Source organism: Oncorhynchus mykiss, chromosome 2 (assembly GCF_057628025.1).
Source record: "Oncorhynchus mykiss isolate SJ-2025 chromosome 2, ASM5762802v1, whole genome shotgun sequence".
NCBI lineage: Eukaryota > Metazoa > Chordata > Actinopteri > Salmoniformes > Salmonidae > Oncorhynchus > Oncorhynchus mykiss.
This window is the reverse complement of record NC_143023.1, coordinates 44,852,126-44,873,903: the sequence shown is the minus strand read 5'-3', so window position 1 is coordinate 44,873,903 and position 21,778 is coordinate 44,852,126. Positions and strand designations below refer to the sequence as shown.

The 21,778-nt window shown below is 43.4% G+C and overlaps 1 protein-coding gene across 1 annotated transcript in view; it reads left to right on the top strand.

Moving 5' to 3' along the window:
* The window catches only part of LOC110501618 (membrane-associated guanylate kinase, WW and PDZ domain-containing protein 2), a 292,550-nt gene extending 270,975 nt beyond the window's left edge, over nt 1-21,575 (top strand). Inside the window, 7 exon segments of the mRNA XM_036949610.2 lie at nt 4,796-5,066; nt 8,549-8,777; nt 9,179-9,322; nt 9,549-9,687; nt 17,942-18,307; nt 18,310-18,450; nt 18,453-21,575. Of these exon segments, the coding sequence (XP_036805505.2) occupies nt 4,796-5,066; nt 8,549-8,777; nt 9,179-9,322; nt 9,549-9,687; nt 17,942-18,307; nt 18,310-18,450; nt 18,453-18,640 (1,478 nt within the window). The 3' untranslated portion in view covers nt 18,641-21,575.
* The last annotated feature ends 203 nt before the right edge of the window (nt 21,576-21,778 follow it).

Genomic DNA, 21,778 nt, shown 5'->3' with positions numbered 1-21,778 from the left:
AAAATGACAGATTTGTTTCCTAACCATGTAAAATGTTTACTAATGAATGTAGCAACATATTCAAAAAACATATTAAATTAAATTGGGCAACTCTGATGCCAGAACACCAATATGCCACACAGTAATACCAGTGATGCGATGTAACACCAGTGACACAATGTGAAACCAATGACTAACATAAGACATACAATTTTATCAATTTACAGTGCCTTGCGAAAGTATTGGGCCCCCTTGAACTTTGCGACCTTTTGCCACATTTCAGGCTTCAAACATAAAGATATAAAACTGTATTTTTTTGTGAAGAATCAACAACAAGTGGGACACATTCATGAAGTGGAACGACATTTATTGGATATTTCAAACTTTTTTAACAAATCAAAAACTGAAAAATTGGGCGTGCAAAATTATTCAGCCCCCTTAAGTTAATACTTTGTAGCGCCACCTTTTGCTGCGATTACAGCTCTAAGTCGCTTGGGGAATGTCTCTATCAGTTTTGCACATCGAGAGACTGACATTTTTTCCCATTCCTCCTTGCAAAACAGCTCGAGCTCAGTGAGGTTGGATGGAGAGCATTGGATTCAGGTCTGGACTTTGACTTGGCCATTCTAACACCTGGATATGTTTATTTTTGAACCATTCCATTGTAGATTTTGCTTTATGTTTTGGATCATTGTCTTGTTGGAAGACAAATCTCCGTCCCAGTCTCAGGTCTTTTGCAGACTCCATCAGGTTTTCTTCCAGAATGGTCCTGTATTTGGCTCCATCAAATTTTAACCATCTTCCCTGTCCCTGCTGAAGAAAAGCAGGCCCAAACCATGACGCTGCCACCACCATGTTTGACAGTGGGGATGGTGTGTTCAGGGTGTTGCTTTTACGCCAAACATAACGTTTTGCATTGTTGCCAAAAAGTTACATTTTGGTTTCATCTGACCAGAGCACCTTCTTCCACATGTTTGGTGTGTCTCCCAGGTGGCTTGTGGCAAACTTTAAACGACACTTTTTATGGATATCTTTAAGAAATGGCTTTCTTCTTGCCACTCTTCCATTAAGGCCAGATTTGTGCAATATACAACTGATTGTTGTCCTATGGACAGAGTCTTCCACCTCAGCTGTAGATCTCTGCAGTTCATCCAGAGTGATCATGGGCCTCTTGGCTGCATCTCTGATCAGTCTTCTCCTTGTATGAGCTGAAAGTTTAGAGGGACGGCCAGGTCTTGGTAGATTTGCAGTGGTCTGATACTCCTTCCATTTCAATATTATCGCTTGCACAGTGCTCCTTGGGATGTTTAAAGCTTGGGAAATATTTTTGTATCCAAATCCGGCTTTAAACTTCTTCACAACAGTATCTCGGACCTGCCTGGTGTGTTCCTTGTTCTTCATGATGCTCTCTGCACTTTTAACGGACCTCTGAGACTATCACAGTGCAGGTGCATTGATACGGAGACTTGATTACACACAGGTGGATTGTATTTATCATCATTAGTCATTTAGGTCAACATTGGATCATTCAGAGATCCTCACTGAACTTCTGGAGAGAGTTTGCTGCACATACCCCAAGCGACTTACAGCTGTAATCGCAGCAAAAGGTGGCGCTACAAAGTATTAACTTAAAGGGGCTGAATAATTTTGCACGCCCAATTTTTCAGTTTTTTGATTTGTTAAAAAAGTTTGAAATATCCAATAAATGTCGTTCCACTTCATGATTGTGTCCCACTTGTTGTTGATTCTTCACAAAAAAATACAGTTTTATATCTTTATGTTTGAAGCCTGAAATGTGGCAAAAGGTCGCAATGTTCAAGGGGGCCGAATACTTTCGCAAGGCACTGTATTAGCAATATTTTTTATTACAAATAATGTCCTACTCTGTCACGCTGCTCACGCCTATCCACAAAACTACATAGCTTGTTAAAACCTGTTGATGCCAGGAGTTCCTCTGTAGGAACACCCTCCCCCCGTTCAGCTCAAACGGTGGCGCATGGAACGCAAAAATATTCTTAAAAATATTTAACCTCCACACATTATTAAGTCCAATAGCTCAAATGAAAGATAAACACCTTGTTCATCTACCCAGCATGTCAGATTTTTAAAATGTTTTACGGCGAAAACACACCACACATTTATATTAGACCACCACCGAAACAAAGACAAGCGGCAGCCATTTTGTCCCAGAAAATATAAAATTATAAAAGCAGGATTAAAAAATAAATCGCTCACTAACCTTTTGAAAATCTTCATCAGATGACAGTGATAGGACATGTTACACAGTACATTTTTTTTTTTTCAATAATATGCCATATATATCCATAAATGTCCATTTACAGTGTACTCATGTTCAGAAATTACTCAAAAATGCCCGCAGGAAACCTAGGTAGCTCGGCAAGATAACGTAAATAGACATCATAAACTTTGGCTAAATATACATGTTCTACATATAGTTAGAAAGATACACTGCTTCTTTATGCAACCGCTGTGTTAGATTTATTTTTAACGTTACAGAAATCGCACACTATTTCATATGCTGAGGCAGCGCTCAGTTCCAAGCTACATTTCCACGTAATGTTGGAGTCAACAGAAACACAGATTTAAGCATAAATATTCCCTTACCTTCGATGGTCTTCGTTCAGAATGTTCTGGAAGGGTTCATACTTACCCAATACATCGTTTGGTTTCAAGTCTTGCGTCTTTGTATTAGCTACTGCTAATAACATCAGCTGAAATGCACCCAAAACGTCCTCCGGTCCGGATAAGTTGCGCATCAAAACTTCAAAATTACACATTATATGTCGACTAAACAGGTCAAACTAAGTGCAGAAGCAAGCTTTATGATGTTTTAGACGTGCAAAACAAACTTCAATTCAACCGGGCATCGTTTGCTCTTCCCAGGAGTGCTGGCACAAAGGAATGGCTGTGACCAATTCGCGCCCTAACGCACAGGTTTTTTTATCGCGACACTTACTCCAACCACTCCTGTAGGGCCAATTCTCGCGCGATTTGAACGATTGAGCGCTCCAAAGAAAGAGGACATCTAGTGGAAGAGATGGAAAGTGTCCCCAGATCCATAAGTGGTCGGGAAGGGTGGGGGCATGACGTCAAAGTTGCTCCAACTTTCATGGCCACAAAAACTAGTTTGGAAGAATGCCTGCCCTGTGAGTTCTGCTATACTTACAGACATAATTCCAACGGTTTTAGAAGCTTTAGAGTGTTTTCTATCCAATAATAATTATTATATGCATATATTAGCAATTTTTAATATATATTTTTTTCAGTTTATTAGGGGTACCCAATTTCTCCAAAGGGGGCGTAAATCTGCCTGGCATCAACAGGTTAAAACAGTATATATATTCTTGTGCCATGTGACAAATATTGTATAGGCCTACTTAAAGGGATAGTTACGAATTTACATATTGGTTTCCTTACCGTGTAAGCAGTCTATGGACAAGGTATGACAGCAAGCCATGCTTTTGTTTACCTGGCCACTGTTTCAAATGCTAGTTATTTTTTAGTATTTGTGGCATAAAACCAAAGCATTGATTGCTGTCATATCTTGTCCATATCCAAGGTTGCCAGGTGCACTGTGTTTCTTCCAACACATTTGTTCGGCTGGCTTCCGGGTTGGATGCGCCCTGTGTTAAGAAGCAGTGCGGCTTGGTTGGGTTGTGTATCGGAGGACGCATGACTTTCAACCTTCGTCTCTCCCGAGCCCGTGCTGGAGTTGTAGCGATGAGACAAGATAGTAGCTACTAAACAATTGGATACCATGAAATTGGGGAGAAAAATGGGTAAAAATTTTAAAAACAAAAAAATGATTACTAGTAATAATAAATTGTATGGACAAATTCTTAGTATTATCATTAACCTTTTCTCCCTTTGATTATATATGCAAATTAAATACGGAAATTACATTCTAGAAAGCCTGAATTGTCATCTAAAATATAGGTAACCAGTGACAAAAAGGCAGCACAAGTAGTTTTTTACGTAATGTAGTAAAAATCTACAAAATATGTTATGCTGCCATTTATACTGATTCATAATGTTAAGGGGTTAACTATTATCTGACTATAAGTTTTGATTTTAAAAAAAGCAACATTTGTAAAAGTTGGCTGTTCAAAAACCAACCGTTTTCATAGAATGACCCAGTTGTGAAAGTTATGATATTAGCTTCAAAGTGAAAAATAATCTCTTGACGAGACATGCCTGGATGAATAATTAAGCAATAAGGCGTGGGGATGGTGTGGTATATGGCCAATATACCACGACTAAGGGTTGTTCTTATGCACAACACACCACGAAGTGCCTGGACACAGCCCTTAGACGTGGTATATTGGCCATATACCTCAAACACACGAGGTGCCTTATTGCCATAATAAAATGGTTACCAACATAATTAGAGCAGTAAAAATAAGTGTTTTGTCATACCCGTGGTATACGGTCTGATATACCATGGCTGTCAGCCAATCAGCATTCAGGGCTCGAACCACCCAGTTTATAATGTCTGTTAGGGGTTGATGGACAGGGAAAATAAAAAGAGAGAAAAAGTGAGAGATATAAATATGTAAAAATGGCGAGAGAGAGATAACAGCGCCTACATCTTTGGGGACTAAAGTGAAATTTCTTACATTTCCTTTTCTTATTACGTCATGTTCATTTTTCAATTCGTTTTCAATTAGATTTCTCCTGTTCCCTCTGTCTCAGGGCACACAGTGTTGTTTTGTGTCAATTGTTGCTATGAAACCTCTCCATTACTACTACGAAGCATATCTGTTGTTACCATGAAAACTCAATTTCTCCATCTCAGATCCCAACTCAGGGCCCAGCTCAGAGAAGCAGAGCCCCATGGCCCAGAAACACAGCCCCCAGGCACAGCCCAGCCCTGTAGCCACCCAGCCCAGCCAAGGAGCCTCCCAGGCAGGCCCAGCACCACCAACAGCCCAGCCAGGCCAAGTACTAGCAGTAGACACCCAGTCGGCCCCAGGAGCAGCCGCCCAGCCCAACCCGCCAGGGGCCCAGCAGAGCCCGGTCGCCCAGCCGCCCAGTCACCCTCCCCCAATCTACCTCCACGATGGAAGGTATGTAGAGATAGAGGAATGCTTGACCCTATCTGTCAGTGAGCTCTGGTTTTGATTCACCTCAACTCAACATCTTATTGCTTACATAATATTTATTGCGATGACTGAGTAAAACAGGACTGTTTAAGGAAGGAAAGTGATCCGGTTCTTGCTGCTGGCCTTGGCAATGATGAGTGTGTGTGAAAAAGAGTGCCACCAACTGGTGATGGTCTCTGACAGAGGTGCCGGTTTAGTATAGGTACAGGACGGAAATGACCAGCAGGAGACAGATGCACAGCTCATACATTTATTGCCACACCACACCGGACAGAGAAGGCAGTACAAGAAGGAGATTGAATGTGAATAGTATAATTGGTTTCTTAAACCGAGACAGAAATACACAGTGTATTGCAATATGTTATATCAAATCAAATCAAAGTGTATTTGTCACGTGCGCCGAATAAAACAGATGCAGACCTTACAGTGAAATGCTTACTTACAAGCTCGAACCAATAGTGCAAAAAAGGTATTAGGTGAACAGTAGGTAAGTAAAGAAATAAAACAACAGTAAAAAGACAGCTGAAAATAACAGTAGCGTGGCGTTATTACAGACACCGGTTAGTCAGGCTCATTGAGGTAGTACGTGCATGTAGATATGGTTAATGTGACTATGCATATATGATGAAGAGAGTAGCAGTAGCGTAAAAGAGGGGTTGGCGGGTGGCGGGACACAATGCAGATAGCCCGGGTAGCCAATGTGCGGGAGCACTGGTTGGTCGGGCCAATTTAGGTAGTATGTACATGAATGTATAGTTAAAGTGACTATGCATATATGATAAACAGAGAGTAGCAGCAGTGTAATAGAGGGGTTGGGGGGGGCACACAATGCAAATAGTCCAGGTAGCCATTTGATTACCTGTTCAGGAATCTTATGGCTTGGGGGTAAAACTGTTGAGAAGCCTTTTTGTCCTAGACTTGGCACTCCGGTACCGCTTGCCATGCGGTAGTAGAGAGAACAGTCTGGGGTGGCTGGGGTCTTTGACTATTTTTAGGGCCTTCCTCTGACACCGCCTGGTGTAGAGTTCCTGGATAGCAGTAAGGCTATAGGAATAGTAATGCTATGGTAGCAACATAGGCAGCAATAGAGGGTAATGGCATATATACAGCGATAAGATATTACAAAGGGCTAACAGGGGCTATGTTCAGGGGCTAGGCTAACCTAACACAAAATAGGAACCAGGCCGACTAGCATTAACAGTTAGCATGCTAGGCTAGTAGGCCAAAGTCAATGGGTTACTACACAGTAGAGCTACTAGCATTGGCTAGTGGGGCTAGCATAGTACACAGTATGGCTGTATAGACAATAGCAGCTAGCAGTAGCGTGCTAAATCAAATTGTATTTGCGCCAAATATAACAGGTGCAGACTTTCATCATGAAATGCTTACTTACGAGCCCTTTCCCAACAATGCAGAGTTAAAAAGTAAAGAAAATGTGCTAAATAAAAATAGGAAATAGTAATACAATAAAATAACAATAACAAGGCTATATACAAGGAGTACCACTACATTGAGGTAATATCTACATGTAGTTAGGGGTAAAAGTGACTAGGCAATCAGGACAATTAACAGAGAACGAGCAATATATGTTAAAGTGTGTCTATATATATATGTGTGTGTGTGTGTGTGTGTGTGCATGCGTGCGTGCATGTGTGTGTGGCGTCAATATGCGTGTGTGTTTTGTGTGAGCGTATGTTTGTGTGTTTGTTTGTGTTGGAGTGTCAATGTAGTATGTGTGAGTGTGTGGGTAGATTCCAGTGAGTACGCATTGAGCCATTGCAAGTGCAAAAAAAAGGGGATCAATGCAAATAGTCCAGGTAGCCAGTCTTAGGTAGAAGCTGTTCAGGAGCCTTTTGATCTCAGATTGTGCTCCGGTATCGCTTGCCATACGGTAGCAGAGAGAACTGTCTCCGACTTGGGGGGACTGGAGTCTTTCACCATTTTTAGGGCCCTCCTCTGACATTGTCTGGTATTAAAACGTGTTATGGAGGTGGTCCCTGCACAGGGACAGCTCAGCGGAAATTTCAGAGCGCCACCTATAGTACTCGAGTATAGTACTCGATAAATCTCAAACTTTCATAAAAATACACATGCAAGGTACTGAATTAAAGCTACACTCGTTGTGAATCTAGCCACCAAGTCAGATTTGTAAAATGCTTTTCGGCGAAAGCATGAGAAGCTATTATCTGATAGCATGCACCCCCCCAATATACCAGCACGACACGTAAATAGATTTTGCGGTAGCCGGCGCTACCCAAAACGCAGAAATAAAATATAAAACATTCATTACCTTGGACGAGCTTCTTTGTTGGCACTCCTATATGTCCCATAAACATCACAATTGGGTATTTTTCCCGATTAAATCCGTCATTGTATACCCAAAATGTCATTTGCTGAAGGCCAGTCTGATGCTGCAAAAAGCCCATTTACAAGACGCAACGTCACTTTTTAAAATTACAAAAGTCGCCTATAAACTTTTACAAATCACTTCAAACGACGTTTCTAAACCAACTTTAGGTATTAATAAACGTAAATGATGTATCAAATTGATCACGGGGCGATCTGTATTCGATAGCAGCAAGTCTGGAAAACATCGTCCATTTTTTCAGTTTCACAACATACTGTGGTGCGTCAGAAGAAGGGAGGGGTCTATTCGTGTTGTAACCAGGGATAAATGATTCTGATATTGATAGCAATGGTGACATTGGGGGTTCGGGGGTTCGCATATATTTTCTCTCGTCTTAAACAATTCATTGAATGGCGGACGAATATTTTTGTTTTGTTTTTGGTAAACAGTTTTACCAGGGATTTTTACTCCTAAACACGTTCTGTTATAGCCACAGACCCGATTTAACCAGTTTTAGAAACTTCAGAGTGTTTTCTATCCACACATACTTATCATATGCATATACTATATTCCTGGCATGAATAGCAGGACTTTGAAATGTTGCGCGATTTTTAACAAAAAGCTGCGAAAATTCGCATCATCCATAACAGGTTTTAAGGTCCTGGATGGCAGGGAGCTCGGCCCCAGTGAAGTACTGGGCCGTACGCACTACCCTCTGTAGGTCCTTACGGTCAGATGCCAAGCAGTTGCCATACCAAGCAGTGATGCAGCCAGTCAAGATGGTCTCAATGGTGCAGCTGTATAAATCCTTTTGAGGATCTGAGTGCCCATGCCAAATCTTCTCAGCCTCCTGGGCGAAGAAACGTTGACTGTATTGATGTGTTTGGACCATGATAGGTCCTTAGTAATGTGGAAACTAAGGCCAAGGGAAGGTTGCCTATTGAAAGAGCTAGAGTCCCACAGTTTCTGGCTCTAACTCCCAGGGTTAGATAGAGGGTTAAAGTCTGAAGGGTTTTTGTGTGTGTTTGTGTGTGCACTACAAAGGGAGTACGGTGCCATTTGGGACATAAACACTCAACCCTCTGTCTGTTGTCCACAGGTCAGAGGTGAAAGCCAGGCAGGATGTGAAACCAGACATCTGCCAGCCTCCGTTCACCGACTACCGGCAGCCCCCCGTCGACTACCGGCACCCTCCAGTGACTGATTACCGGCAGCCGCCCACACTGGACTACCGGCACCCTCCTCCCCTCATCGACTACAGACAGCACTCGACATCACTCGCTGCACAGTTCCCTCTAGCACAGTTTCCCCCAGACTTCCGACCACAGGTAAGACTGAATATCCCAGACTTCCCTACTACAGTACACACCATACCATTGCCCAGAATTAGCACAGAATTCCATAGTACAAACAACACTCAAAAACTGCACAGCTTCCACTGGCACAGTTCCCCCAGACTTCAGACCACAGGTAAGACTACTACACATCAACGTTAAGACTATAAATCCCAGAATCCCCTTTAACAGACAACACTCAGTGGACAGTTGCATTTAGGGATTCACCCCAGACTTCAGACCACTGCCAATCCGAGTATCCCCTACTACACACCACAGGTAAGACAACACACCCCAGAATCCCATATTACAGACAAGTAAAACTACACATCCCAGACTACAGACAGGTTATTGGCTTTAATGAATGTTGGTTATTGGTTGTGTGTTGTGCACAGGACTTTGACTACTTCACGGTAGAGCTGGAGAAGAGTGTGAAAGGTTTTGGCTTCAGTATCCGTGGGGGGCGGGAGTACAAGATAGATCTGTTTGTGCTGCGGCTCGCCGAGGATGGGCCGGCCATCCGCAATGGCAGAATGAGGGTAAATGACATCACTTCTTGTCCTGTCTGCAATGCAGCCACATTATTTTCCATCTCAATAGTGATGCAGTACTTCATACAGTATGACCTCTCTATGCTCATCCTGTCCCATCCTTACTTTCTCTTTTTAATCGCTTTGTCTCTCCTCTCTAACTCCCCCTCTCTCTCTCTCTGTCTCTCTCAATCTCTCACTGCCTCTCCCCTCTATCTCTCACTCTCTCTCTCAGGTGGGGGATCAAATCATTGAGATAAATGGGGATAGTACCCGAGACATGACTCACGCCCGGGCCATCGAGCTGATCAAGGCAGGGGGGAGGTGGGTGAGACTGCTGCTGAAGAGAGGCACAGGACAGGTCCCTGAGTATGGTGGGTATCCACCAAACACACCTCCCATATTTATTTATCTTTCTCGCTCTTTCCTTCTCTTGCTCTATCAATTTTTCTCTCTCTTTAATTACATTTTTCTCTCTCAGACTATCTTTTTGTTTCTGGGTGACTGACTGTTTTTTGCTCTCGTTATTTTATCTAATTCTTGTTCAGTTTTTCTCTCTCTCTCTCTCTCTCTCTCTCTCTCTCTCTCTCTCTCTCTCACTCAGACACTCACACTCACTCACACATAACTGCAAATGTTACAACCATGATTAGGGCTGTTACGGCACAGTCACGAGTCATGACAGCAGTCAAATTTGACTTGAATGGTGAGTCACAGTAACTAGACTTCTCCAAAACTGTGCTCTGATGCAGCTGATGGTCATTAATAGCCTACCAAATGTGTTACAGTTTTTCTAAAACTACTAAAATTACTAAAACACAATTTCTGAAACCTTCCTCCATTTCCTGAAAACATTAAACACAAAACCTCAAAGCATGTAGAGGTCTGTAATTTGTATCATAGATCATTGATATCATGTATCATTTACACATCAACTGTGAGAGACGGGAAATCCAGAAAATCACAAGTATCTGATCACCTACCAACCAGTAAGAATTCCGGCTCTCACAGACCTGTTAGTTTTTCTTTAAGACCTCCTTCCCTCAGTAAGAGCATTGAAGATGGGTCGTGGCTGGGTCTTCCAGCATGACAACGACCCGAAACACACAGCCAGGGCAACTAAGGAGTAGCTCTGTAAGAAGCATCTCAAGGTCCTGGAGTGGCCTAGCCAGTCTCCAGACCTGAACCCAATAGAAAATCTTTGGAGGGAGCTGAAAGTCCGCATTGCCCAGCGACAACCCCGAAACCTGAAGGATCTGGAGATGGTCTGTATGGAGGAGTGGGCCAAAATCCCTGCTGCAGTGTGTGCAAACCTTGTCAAGAACTACAGGAAACGTATTATCTCTGTATTTGCAAACAAAGGTTTCTGTACCAAATATTAAGTTCTGCTTTTCTGATGTATCAAATACTTATGTCATGCAAGAACATGCAAATTGATTACTTAAAAATCATACAATGTGATTTTCTGGATTCTGTCTCTCACAGTTGAAGTGTACCTATGATAAAAATTACAGACCTCTACATGCTTTGTAAGTAGGAAAACATGCAAAATCGGCAGTGTAATACTTGTTCTCTCCTGACTGCATAATTAGCTAAATGAGTCCATGCAACTGAGAACTTTGTTCAGCCAATGAGTTTTAGTGTTTTAGCAATTGAGAAAAACTGTAGCAGTCAGTCGCTAATGGCCTGGAACTCAGCGCTCTATTGTCCCTCAATGCAAATGCCATCAAAAATCAGATCAAACACTTCATGAGACCCCTGCATTCAGAGTTTGAGTAGAAGAGGATTAGCTCTTGCGCAGGGAGAGCCAGCTGCTCATAGCTGGTTGATGCATAGAATTAAATAAGTGTTCCTTTAAGCCCATGTAACGCAACATTTTAATAGGCTATGCTATGCAAATGCATGAGAAAACTGTTTTGGTTGCCTCTATTTCAAAAAGGAGGATCCCATAAGCTTTGGATAGGCTAGCCCTACTATGTTTATTTCTCAACTTTTCCTAATTTTAAGCACATTGCTTCACTTTACAACCGGAGTAGCCTACCTGGCTGGCATGAAAATGAACCTTGGGAAAAGAGTCCTACATTCACTATTTAAGTGCATTATAGATGGTCTTTAACCTCTTGGATCTCTAGGGGCGCTATTTCATTTTTGGATAAAAAACGTTCCCGTTTTAAGCGCAATATTTTGTCACGAAAAGATGCTCAATTATGCATATTATTGACCGTTTTGGAAAGAAAACACTCTGAAGTTTCAGAATCTGCAAAGATATTGTCTGTAGGTGCCCCAGAACTCATTCTACAGGCGAAACCAAGATAATACGTCAACCAGGAAATGAGCAGAATCTCTGAAGCTCTGTTTTCCATTGTCTCCTTATATGGCTGTGATTGCGCAAGGAATGAGCCTACACTTTCTGTCGTTTCCCCAAGGTGTTTGCAGCATTGTGACGTATTTGTAGGCATATCATTGGAAGATTGACCATAAGAGACTACATTTTCCAAGTGTCCGCCTGGTGTCCCTGCTTCGAAATTGGAGCGCAAAGCCAGGTGCAATTATTTTTCCATTTGAGAGCAAGGAGAAACCAGGCTTCCACGAAGGATATATCATCGAAGAGATATGTGGAAAAACACCTTGAGGATTGATTCTAAACCACGTTTGCCATGTTTCAGTCGATATTATGGAGTTCATTTGGAAAAAAGTTCGCGTTTTGAGGGCTGAATTTTTTTATATTTTTTTTAATTTTTTTTGGTAGCCAAATGTGATGTACAAAACGGAGCTATTTCTAATACACAAATAATCTTTTTGGAAAAACTGAGCATCTGCTATCTAACTGAGAGTCTCCTCATTGAAAACATCAGAAGTTCTTCAAAGGTAAGTTATTTTATTTGAAGGCTTTACTTGTTTTTGTGATAGTTGCCTGCTAAATGCTAACGCTAATGCTAACGCTAAATGCTACGCTAGCTAGCTACTGTTACACAAATGATTGTTTTCCTATGGTTGAAAAGCATATTTTGAAAATCTGAGATGACAGTGTTGTTAACAAAAGGCTAAGCTTGAGAGATAGCATATTTATTTCATTTCATTTGCGATTTTCATGAATAGTTAACGTTGCGTTATGGTAATGAGCTTAGGTCTGTCTATAAATAGAATCCCGGATCCGGGTTTGGTCATCGCAACAGGTTAACAGGTGCATGAAAATGACCCATTCTAAATCAAAACTAATTTCACACATATTATTTAGTATATGTAAAGACAAGATTAAATTGAGAAAAGTCTGATGGCTGAGAATATTATCAAGTGCTTGTCAAATTGTGAATGATAGACATATGAAATGTGTGCAGCCTGCGCAAGAAGCAGAGCAGAGCGCACACACCTCATTAGTCTTTCATTAACAACTAGGCCTTTCATGCGTCTTTTTTCAAATCATCATTAGAGTCGCACCATACTGTCACGATCGTCGTATGAAGTAGACCAAAGCGCAGCGTGGTGTGAATCCATTCTTTTATTGAATGACGAAAAAACATGAAGAACACTTAAAAACAAAAGAACTGAGGAGCAGCTCCGGACTGGCTGACGGCTCTGGCAGCTACTGGCTGGCTGACGGCTCTGGCAGGTCCTGGCTGGCTGACGGCTATGGCAGGTCCTGGCTGGCTGACGGCTATGGCAGGTCCTGGCTCGCTGACGGCTCTGGCAGGTCCTGGCTGGCTGCCGGCTATGGCAGGTCCTGGCTGGCTGACGGCTATGGCAGGTTCTGGCTCGCTGACGGCTCTGGCAGGTCCTGGCTGGCTGACGGCTATGGCAGGTCCTGGCTGGCTGACGGCTTTGGCAGGTCCTGGCTGGCTGCCGGCTTTGGCAGGTCCTGGCTGGCTGCCGGCTCTGGCAGGTCCTGGCTGACTGGCGGCTCAGGACAGACTGGCGGCTCTGGCGGCTCAGGACAGACTGGCGGCTCAGGACAGACGGAAGACACTGGCGGCTCAGGACAGATGGAAGACTCTGGCGGCTCAGGACAGACGGGAGACTCTGGCGGCTCAGGACAGACGGGAGACTCTGGCGGCGCTGGAGAAGAGGAAGGCTCTGGCGGCGCTGGAGAAGAGGAAGGCTCTGGCAGCGCTGGACAGGTGGGAGCACCTGTAGGCAGAAGACGGAGAGACAGCCCGGTGCGGGGGGCTGCCCCCGGAGGGCTGGTACGTGGAGGTGGCACCGGACAGACCGGACCGTGAAGGCGCACTGGTGCTCTTGAGCACCGAGCCTGCCCAACCTTACCTGGTTGAATGCTCCCCGTAGCCAGGCCAGTGCGGTGAGGTGGAATAGCCCGCATTGGGCTGTGCTGGCGAATCGGGGACACCATGCGTAAGGCTGGTGCCATGTACGCCGGCCCGAGGAGACGCACTGGAGACCAGATGCACTGAGCCGGCTTCATGGCACCTGGCTCGATGCCCACTCTAGCCCGGCCAATACGAGGAGCTGGGATGTAGAGCACCGGGCTATGCACACGCACTGGGGAAACAGTGCGCCCCACCGCATAACACGGTGCCTGCCAGGTCCCTCTCTCTCTCCTGTAAGCACGGGAATTTGGCGCAGGTCTCCTACCAGGTCGCCTCTCTGCTTTCGCTGCCTCCAGCTCTGCTTTAGGACGCCGATATTCCCCCGGCTGAGTCCAGGGTCCTTTGCCGTCCAGAATTTCCTCAGGAGTCCTGTGTACTGCTGCTGCTGCCTGTTACCACGCTGCTTGGTCCTTGGTTGGTGGGTTATTCTGTCATGATCGTCGTATGGAGTAGACCAAAGCGCAGCGTGGTGTGAATCCATTATTTTATTGAATGACGAAAAAACACGAAGAAAACAAAAACAAAAACAACAAAACGAACGTGACGCTATGACAACGAGTGCAGACACAGGCAACTACACATCGACAATAATCCACAAACCACAATACAAAACAGGCTACCTAAATATGGTTCCCAATGGTTCCCAATATGGTTCCCACTGATTGAGAACCATATCAGGCCAAAACACATAGAAATAGACTAACTAGACATGCAACATAGAATGCCCACTCACATCACACCCTGACCAAACAAAACATAGAAACAAACAACGCAAATAATGGTCAGAGTGTGACACATACAGTTGCATAAATAACTCTAAATTAAGCATATAGTAGAAACTGTTTCAAATTATCACTTTGTTAACTTCTCAACACAGAATAGCCGCATGTGCGCACTCCATCGGAAATCATTTAAAACATATATCCCTTCTATTTTCTTCAGCTATTTTCAGTTGTATTCTTCTTACTATAAAATAATATAAGCAATGCTACGGGAATTATAAGCTAATCTCATCTGCTAAATGTTAGGCCCTGAAACCACAGCTATATGGCATAGCCAGATCAGGGCCTAAGATAAGGACAACTCAGAAGATGCTAGTCTGTTCTTCTGAAATAGGCTACATTTTCTTCATATCATGTTTCTTTAGACCTGCTTAAAACATATAATTTATTGTGATGGTGTTGGCTATATTAAATGCATTTATGAGACTTTTTCAAATGTAGATTTTCCAAACGGTCTTCATCAGTGGCTTGTAGGTTATGCGTGGAAGCCCGGAGATGCTAAAAGTGTTTATGTTAATTAGTGGTCAATTACCATGAGACCGGCAGTTATTTGCATGACAGTTACTGGCTGACAAAATTGTATGACCGCCACAGCCCTAACCATGATGTTTGCTATTAACAGCAGATAATACCTCACATTTTTTATTACTACCTGCTCTTACTGCTGCTGCTCTGTGGAACCTGAAATACATATTAACTGATACAACAAAAGCTTTAGCTGATTCAATCTGCTTCCATAACCCGACATTCAAACAGCATCTACTTTATGTCTGATTTTTGTCAATATTCTTCTGTCCTCTGTATTTCTCTCAAGTATAACCCATGCCCAGTCCTCTGCCGATGCTTTCTGCATATCAAACTATACTTTGTGAGCTAACAGTTGTGAAAGGGTCTATTTTTAACCCCTGCTTTAACTCTAATGATTGGTATAGGCTTTTACTCTCCTTCCCTTAGGAATGGTACCTTCCAACCTCTCCATGTGCATGAAAAGTGACACGCTAAGTTCCCCCTATTTCTTCCTAATGGGCCACTCTAAAGTCACGGTTCGTGAAAATCTGCATGTCTTTCTCTCCATTCTGACTCTAATTTAAACCTGTGTGTGTGTTTGTGTGCGTGCGTGCGTGTGTGAGTTTGTGCAAGTGTGTGTACGGGCATGTATCCTACAGTGGGGCAAATAGTCAGCCACCAATTGTGCAAGTTCTCCCACTTAAAAAGATGAGAGAGGCCTGTAATTTATCATAGGTACACTTCAACTATGACAGACAAAATTAGAAAAAAAATCCAGAAAATCACATTGTTGGATTTTTTATGAATTTATTTGCAAATTATGGTGGAAAATAAGTATTTGGTCAATAACAAAAGTTTAACTCAATACTTTGTTATATACCCTTTGTTGGCAATTTTTATTTTATTTTATTTTTATTTTACCTTTATTTAACCAGGCAAGTCAGTTAAGAACAAATTCTTATTTTCAATGACGGCCTGGGAACAGTGGGTTAACTGCCTGTTCAGGGGCAGAACGACAGATTTGTACCTTGTCAGCTCGGGGGTTTGAACTCGCAACCTTCCGGTTACTAGTCCAACGCTCTAACCACTAGGCTACCCTGCCGCCAATGACAGAGCAGTGATGTTTTGGGGCTGTTGCTGGGCAACACGGACTTTCAACTCCCTCCAAAGATTTTCTATGGGGTTGAGATCTGGAGACTGGCTAGGCCACTCCAGGACCTTGAAATGCTTCTTACGAAGCCACTCCTTCTTTGCCTGGGCGGTGTGTTTGGGATCATTGTCATGCTGAAAGACCCAGCCACGTTTCATCTTCAATGCCCTTGCTGATGGAAGGAGGTTTTCACTCAAAATCTCACGATACATGGCCCCATTCATTCTTTCCTTTATTACAGTCGTCCTGGTCCCTTTGCAGAAAAACAGCCCCAAAGCATGATGTTTCCACCCCCATGCTTCACAGTAGGTATGGTGTTTTTTGGATGCAACTCAGCATTCTTTGTCCTCCAAACACGACGAGTTGAGTTTTTACCAAAAAGTTATATTTTGGTTTCATCTGACCATATGACATTCTCCCAATCTTCTTCTGGATCATCCAAATGCTCTCTAGCAAACCTCAGATGGGCCTGGATATGTACTGGCTTAAGCAGGGGGACATGTCTGGCACTGCAGGATTTGAGTCCCTGGCGGCGTAGTGTGTTACTGATGGTAGGCTTTGTTACTTTGGTCCCAGCTCTCTGCAGGTCATTCACTAGGTCCCCCCTGTGTGGTTTGGGGTTTTTGCTCAACGTTCTTGTGATCATTTTGACCACACAGGGTGAGATCTTGCGTGGAGCCCCAGATCGAGGGAGATTAATAATTGCTCCGACAGTTGATTTCTTCAAACCAAGCTGCTTACCTATTGCAGATTCAGTCTTCCCAGCCTGGTGCAGGTCTACAATTTTGTTTCTGGTGTCCTTTGACAGCTCTTTGGTCTTGGCCATAGTGGAGTTTGGAGTGTGACTGTTTGAGGTTGTGGACAGGTGTCTTTTATACTGATAACAAGTTCAAACAGGTTCCATTAATACAGGTGAAGGACAGAGGAGCCTGAAGAAGTTACAGGTCCGAAGTTACAAGCAAGAAATCTTGCTTGTTTGCAAATTAAATTCATTAAAAATCCTACAATGTGATTTTCTTGAATTTTTTTTCTCATTTTGTCTGTCATAGTTGAAGTGTACCTATGATGAAAATTACAGGCCTCTCTCATATTTTTAAGTGGGTGGCTGACTAAATACTTTTTTGCCCCACTGTATGTGTGTGCATGCTGGCGTGTGTGCATATATCCTACATGTGTGTGTCTGTCACTGCATGTGTCTGTATCAGTGTGTATGGTAAGATCTGTTTTTTTCTGTTGAGACAATCAGGCTTGTGCTTGGTTCTGGTGGTCTCAGTAGAAAAAACAATCAGGTCTGAAGAGGACCACCACCACGGTTGAGTGTGCAGTGAAGTGCACTCTCAGTAGCGTGAAACTGCTCTCAGTGTTGGCCAGGGCCGTCCTCACATATGCACACACACCTCTTCACTCACAGAAAGTTACTCTTGTCACACACAATGTGCATCCCAAATGGCACCCGTATTCCCCCATAGGGCTCTCGTAAAAAAAAGTTGTGCATTATATATAGGGGATAGGGTGCCATTTGGGACGCTGACATAATGATCTATATCTTTATAGTCCTGACTGTCCTGGTGATGATATTGTAGCTGTATGTGTGTGAACAGAGATCTGGGTGTGGATGAAGATACATATCCTATCTTTATCATTATCTATTCATAGGCAAAACGATCAGCTTTGTAGGTGTGTGTGCGTGTGTGTGTGTGTGTGTGTGTGTGTGTGTGTGTGTGTGTGTGTGTGTGTGTGTGTGTGTGTGTGTGTGTGTGTGTGTGTGTGTGTGTGTGTGTGTGTGTGTGTGTGTGTGTACTTGCCTGCATGTGTGTGTGCTTGTCACTGCGTATCAACCTGTAGTGTGAGTCTCTTCCTCTTTCAGTAGACAGTGCCCCCCCCTGGGAGGCCATTCCTCCAGCCCTCTCTGCCCTGCAGGAAGTGACCCTTGACCCCCAGCAGCCGTCCACCTCATCATTCTCATCCCATCCAGCCTTCACCCCAAACTCCCCCCACCAGCTCCTTCTAGAGGCCACATCGCGTATGGCAGCCCATTCTCCAGACCCCAGCGCCACGAAAGGGGCTATAGGTGGCAGGTGCACCCAGCCCAGGGGCACCGTCCGTGGGCAAAGAACCCTGCAGTGGCCTGAGGAGTTGGAGGAGGGGCCCCGAGAGCCCCAACCTCCGCCGCGGCCCCCCAAAGCTAGATGGAGGTCTGCGGAGAGGAGAGAGAGCAGCAGCACCCACCCATGCAGGATCCAAACACCGCCGCATGGCCCTGGGACTCTTCCTACCTGAGTGTGAGTCTGAACGGAGGCAGTTGGGTCCGTGGGGAGGGACGTGTGAACCTACAGGAGGGGTTTGAGCTGAGAGGTCTCCAGCCAAGGGATGAGGAAGGGGCTCTGCCGCCTCCCCTCAAACCATGGATGGCCCTGCAGGCAGGAGTGCAGCCGCCTTCCTAGGGCCCTGGAACCCACCTGAGGGTGACAGACTGCCCGGCACCCTGAGGTCCTGGACCTACACTGTCAGCAGGGAAAACGGATCCGGATCAGACTGGTTTACATTGGATCCGACTGGATTCTGACTGGGTTGGACTGGCTAGCTGTACATAGGCACCCAAGTCCTACGTACCACTCACACCATCAGATGCCAGAGGGATCTTTTATTCTCTCTCTCTCTCACTCTTTGAAATCTTTTTCTTGTTGTTCCCTCTTTCAAGATGATTATAACCATCACCTTCAAAACCAAAGGACATTTTACAGCTGGTGTGTGTAAACAAAAAGAGGACTCGCTCAACTCAACACTTTAGTCCAGGTAGCCATTTTGAAACCTGATGATACAAATCCCATTGCTATCCCACTAGGCTCTTTGGGTCTGGGCAAGGTGAGCTATCGACATGTTCCTAGTTTCACCAGTCAACCCCATCAGACCTAAAATGGATGGTCAGTTTCAACCACTGATGGGATGACACTTATCTAAAGAGAGATTGGAATATTGAGGTCGTTTGCCGATCGTTTAACTTTCTGTGCAATGGAGAGAATGATGAGATTATAGAACTGAGAGAGACGGAGGGAGGGATGTTAATTTAAAATCTTTCTGAAAGGTGAACCTTTTTGGACAGAGCTCTGTCGACAGACATCATACATGCCTATTGATATATCGTACATACTGTAAATGTACAAATGTGAAAAATATGTACATTTGGTCATCTCCCAAAAATATGCCTAGTGCTTTTTTTATGCATTGTTGTAGGTACATTTTAGAAGAACATAAAAAAAACATATCGGGACCATATTTTAAGATTCATATTTCCATGGCCTTTTATTATATACTACTATTATATACTACATATTAAAGACTCTGTGTGGAGTCAGCTGACAAGGGACTAGATGCAGGTCACATGCCCCTGTTCAAACGTTACGTGCATAAACCAATGGTTGCGTGCCACGTCATCGACTGTGTCATTGACTGGCAGATTGCTGTAGCATATGATGCAGTTAGCTGATGCGTAAAATACCAATCCAGGCATTCAGCAATGCCTGGGCAGAGGAATCGGCCCTCAGTGTTCTTGTGCATGAACCACCATCATCAAACAGGGACTCAAAATTCTTCTAGAAGTAGAATATAGAGCTGACATCCTCACTGGGTATAGGTAACTGCCTAAATAAAGGAAACACCAACATAACGTGTCTTAATAGGGCATTGGGCCACGACGAGCCAGAACAGCTTCAATGCACATTGGCATAGATTCCACCAGAAATTCCATAATTTGGTGTTTTGTTGATGTTGGTGAAAAATGCTGTCTCAGGCATCGCTCTGGAATGTCCCACAAGTGTTCAATTGGGTTGACATCTGGTGACTAAGACGGCCATGACATATGGTTTACATCATTCTCATGATCATCAAACCATTCAGTGACCACTCGTGCCCTGATGATGGGCCAAATGGCCAAAATACTGGCCTGCCCAACATTTTTATACATGACAATTAGCATAATGGGATGTTAACTGCTTAATTAACTCAGGAACCACACCTGTGTGGAAGCACCTGTTTTCTATATACTTTGTATCCCTCATTTACTCAAGTGTTTTCATTATTTCGCAGTTACCTGTAGCTAACAGTTGTGTATTTGCGTAATTTACTAAAAATTTTCCATTACTGAGTCAAATGGAACATTCAAGGTGTTTAAATCCAATTGTTTAGGAACTCTGTGAGTCATAATACACAACGTTTATCAATCATGCAATCAGTCATGTTCATAGAAATAAACAATCTTGATTCTATTTCTATGGTCATGTTTAGATGGGCTATGTATCAGCAGCACTTGAAACAGAGAACTCTAGCTGCCCATTCTATATTTCCCATGTCTATGCCTTTTACTGTGCTACATGAACCACACCACTGTGGGAGGGGAGGCATATGAGTCATTGAGGAGCAGAAGGATACATGGGATATGAGGTGGGGCGGAGTGCCTTAGTGAAAGTAGAGCAGAGCTGTTAACCTGGCGATCGCTAGCGGGGTTTTTTTGCATGAGTGAGCAGAATGCAAAATTGGTTTGAGAGATTACAGTATACTGTACAGTATACAGTACACATATCAGACAGCACGCCATACAGTAAGTGGCTAGTGTGAAGGTGTAAGCCAACTGACACTTTTTGGCTAACAGGGCCAGATTACATTTTGAAACATCCCAAATTCACAGTGCCACAAAATAATTATGAAAAGTCTGACTTCTATAGCCTACTAGCTTTGTCATCATCTCATGGGTGCCTAAATACATTTTTTGAGTAAAGTGGACTTTGGGCTTTCTTATGGGGATGATGTATAGCTTGTAGCAGAGGCTAGCCGTAGACATGTAGAGCCCTCCATGTTTGCACCAAATATTAGGACTCATACCATATTTCTCAATGCAGATTCACTAGACTGAGTGCAGTGTTCCAGTCCAGATGATAAACATGTCATTTCTGTGGTATTTTTTAAAACTGAAACTGGTCGTGTTCCAGGCCACCAATGGTTGTGTGCCACATTATAGACTGTGCAGTCGGGCATCAGACTGCTTTATCATAGTATGTGGTTAGGTGACATGTTAAACACCTATCCAGTCATTGTGAGATCTGGCATGTGTCTCCAATGTAGTCAGCGAGGAACGCGGACGATATCACTGAGCCTTCTGTGTATCACTTGAGGCTGTCCCCTGCCTGCCTGTTGTGAGTGATTTTGTATACAGAAAAAAAAGTTGACTAATGATAAATCTGAAGGATGACATGTTCATGCATCTACCATTAAGCTCAGTATACATGTGTCGTCTTAACCATGTATAATCCACCTTGTATAGCTGTATTCTTACAAAATATGGTTTACTGCACCATTGATACTGTAGTTTCAAAGACTGAAGTGAACAACTATTTTTATGAAAATGTGGCAGTACTGATATAACATTTTGGGGAAAAAAGAAAAAAAATGGTTTACCTAAAGATATTCTGAAATACTGTAAAATAAACTCGACATGGTGTAAAGTACACCTTTTTGGATGTCTGTGTGGGTTTTTAATGTCTGAATGTGCTTAAAATTATAATAATGTATCAATTGTGTTCACTTTAAATTATCCATGTAATAATTGGCCCATAGACTGTTTAAAATGGATTGACCACATTGTGTTATGGAAGGATATGTCTCAAAGGCTCCATCTAATGCAGAAGACTTGAAGAAAGCCACAAATATA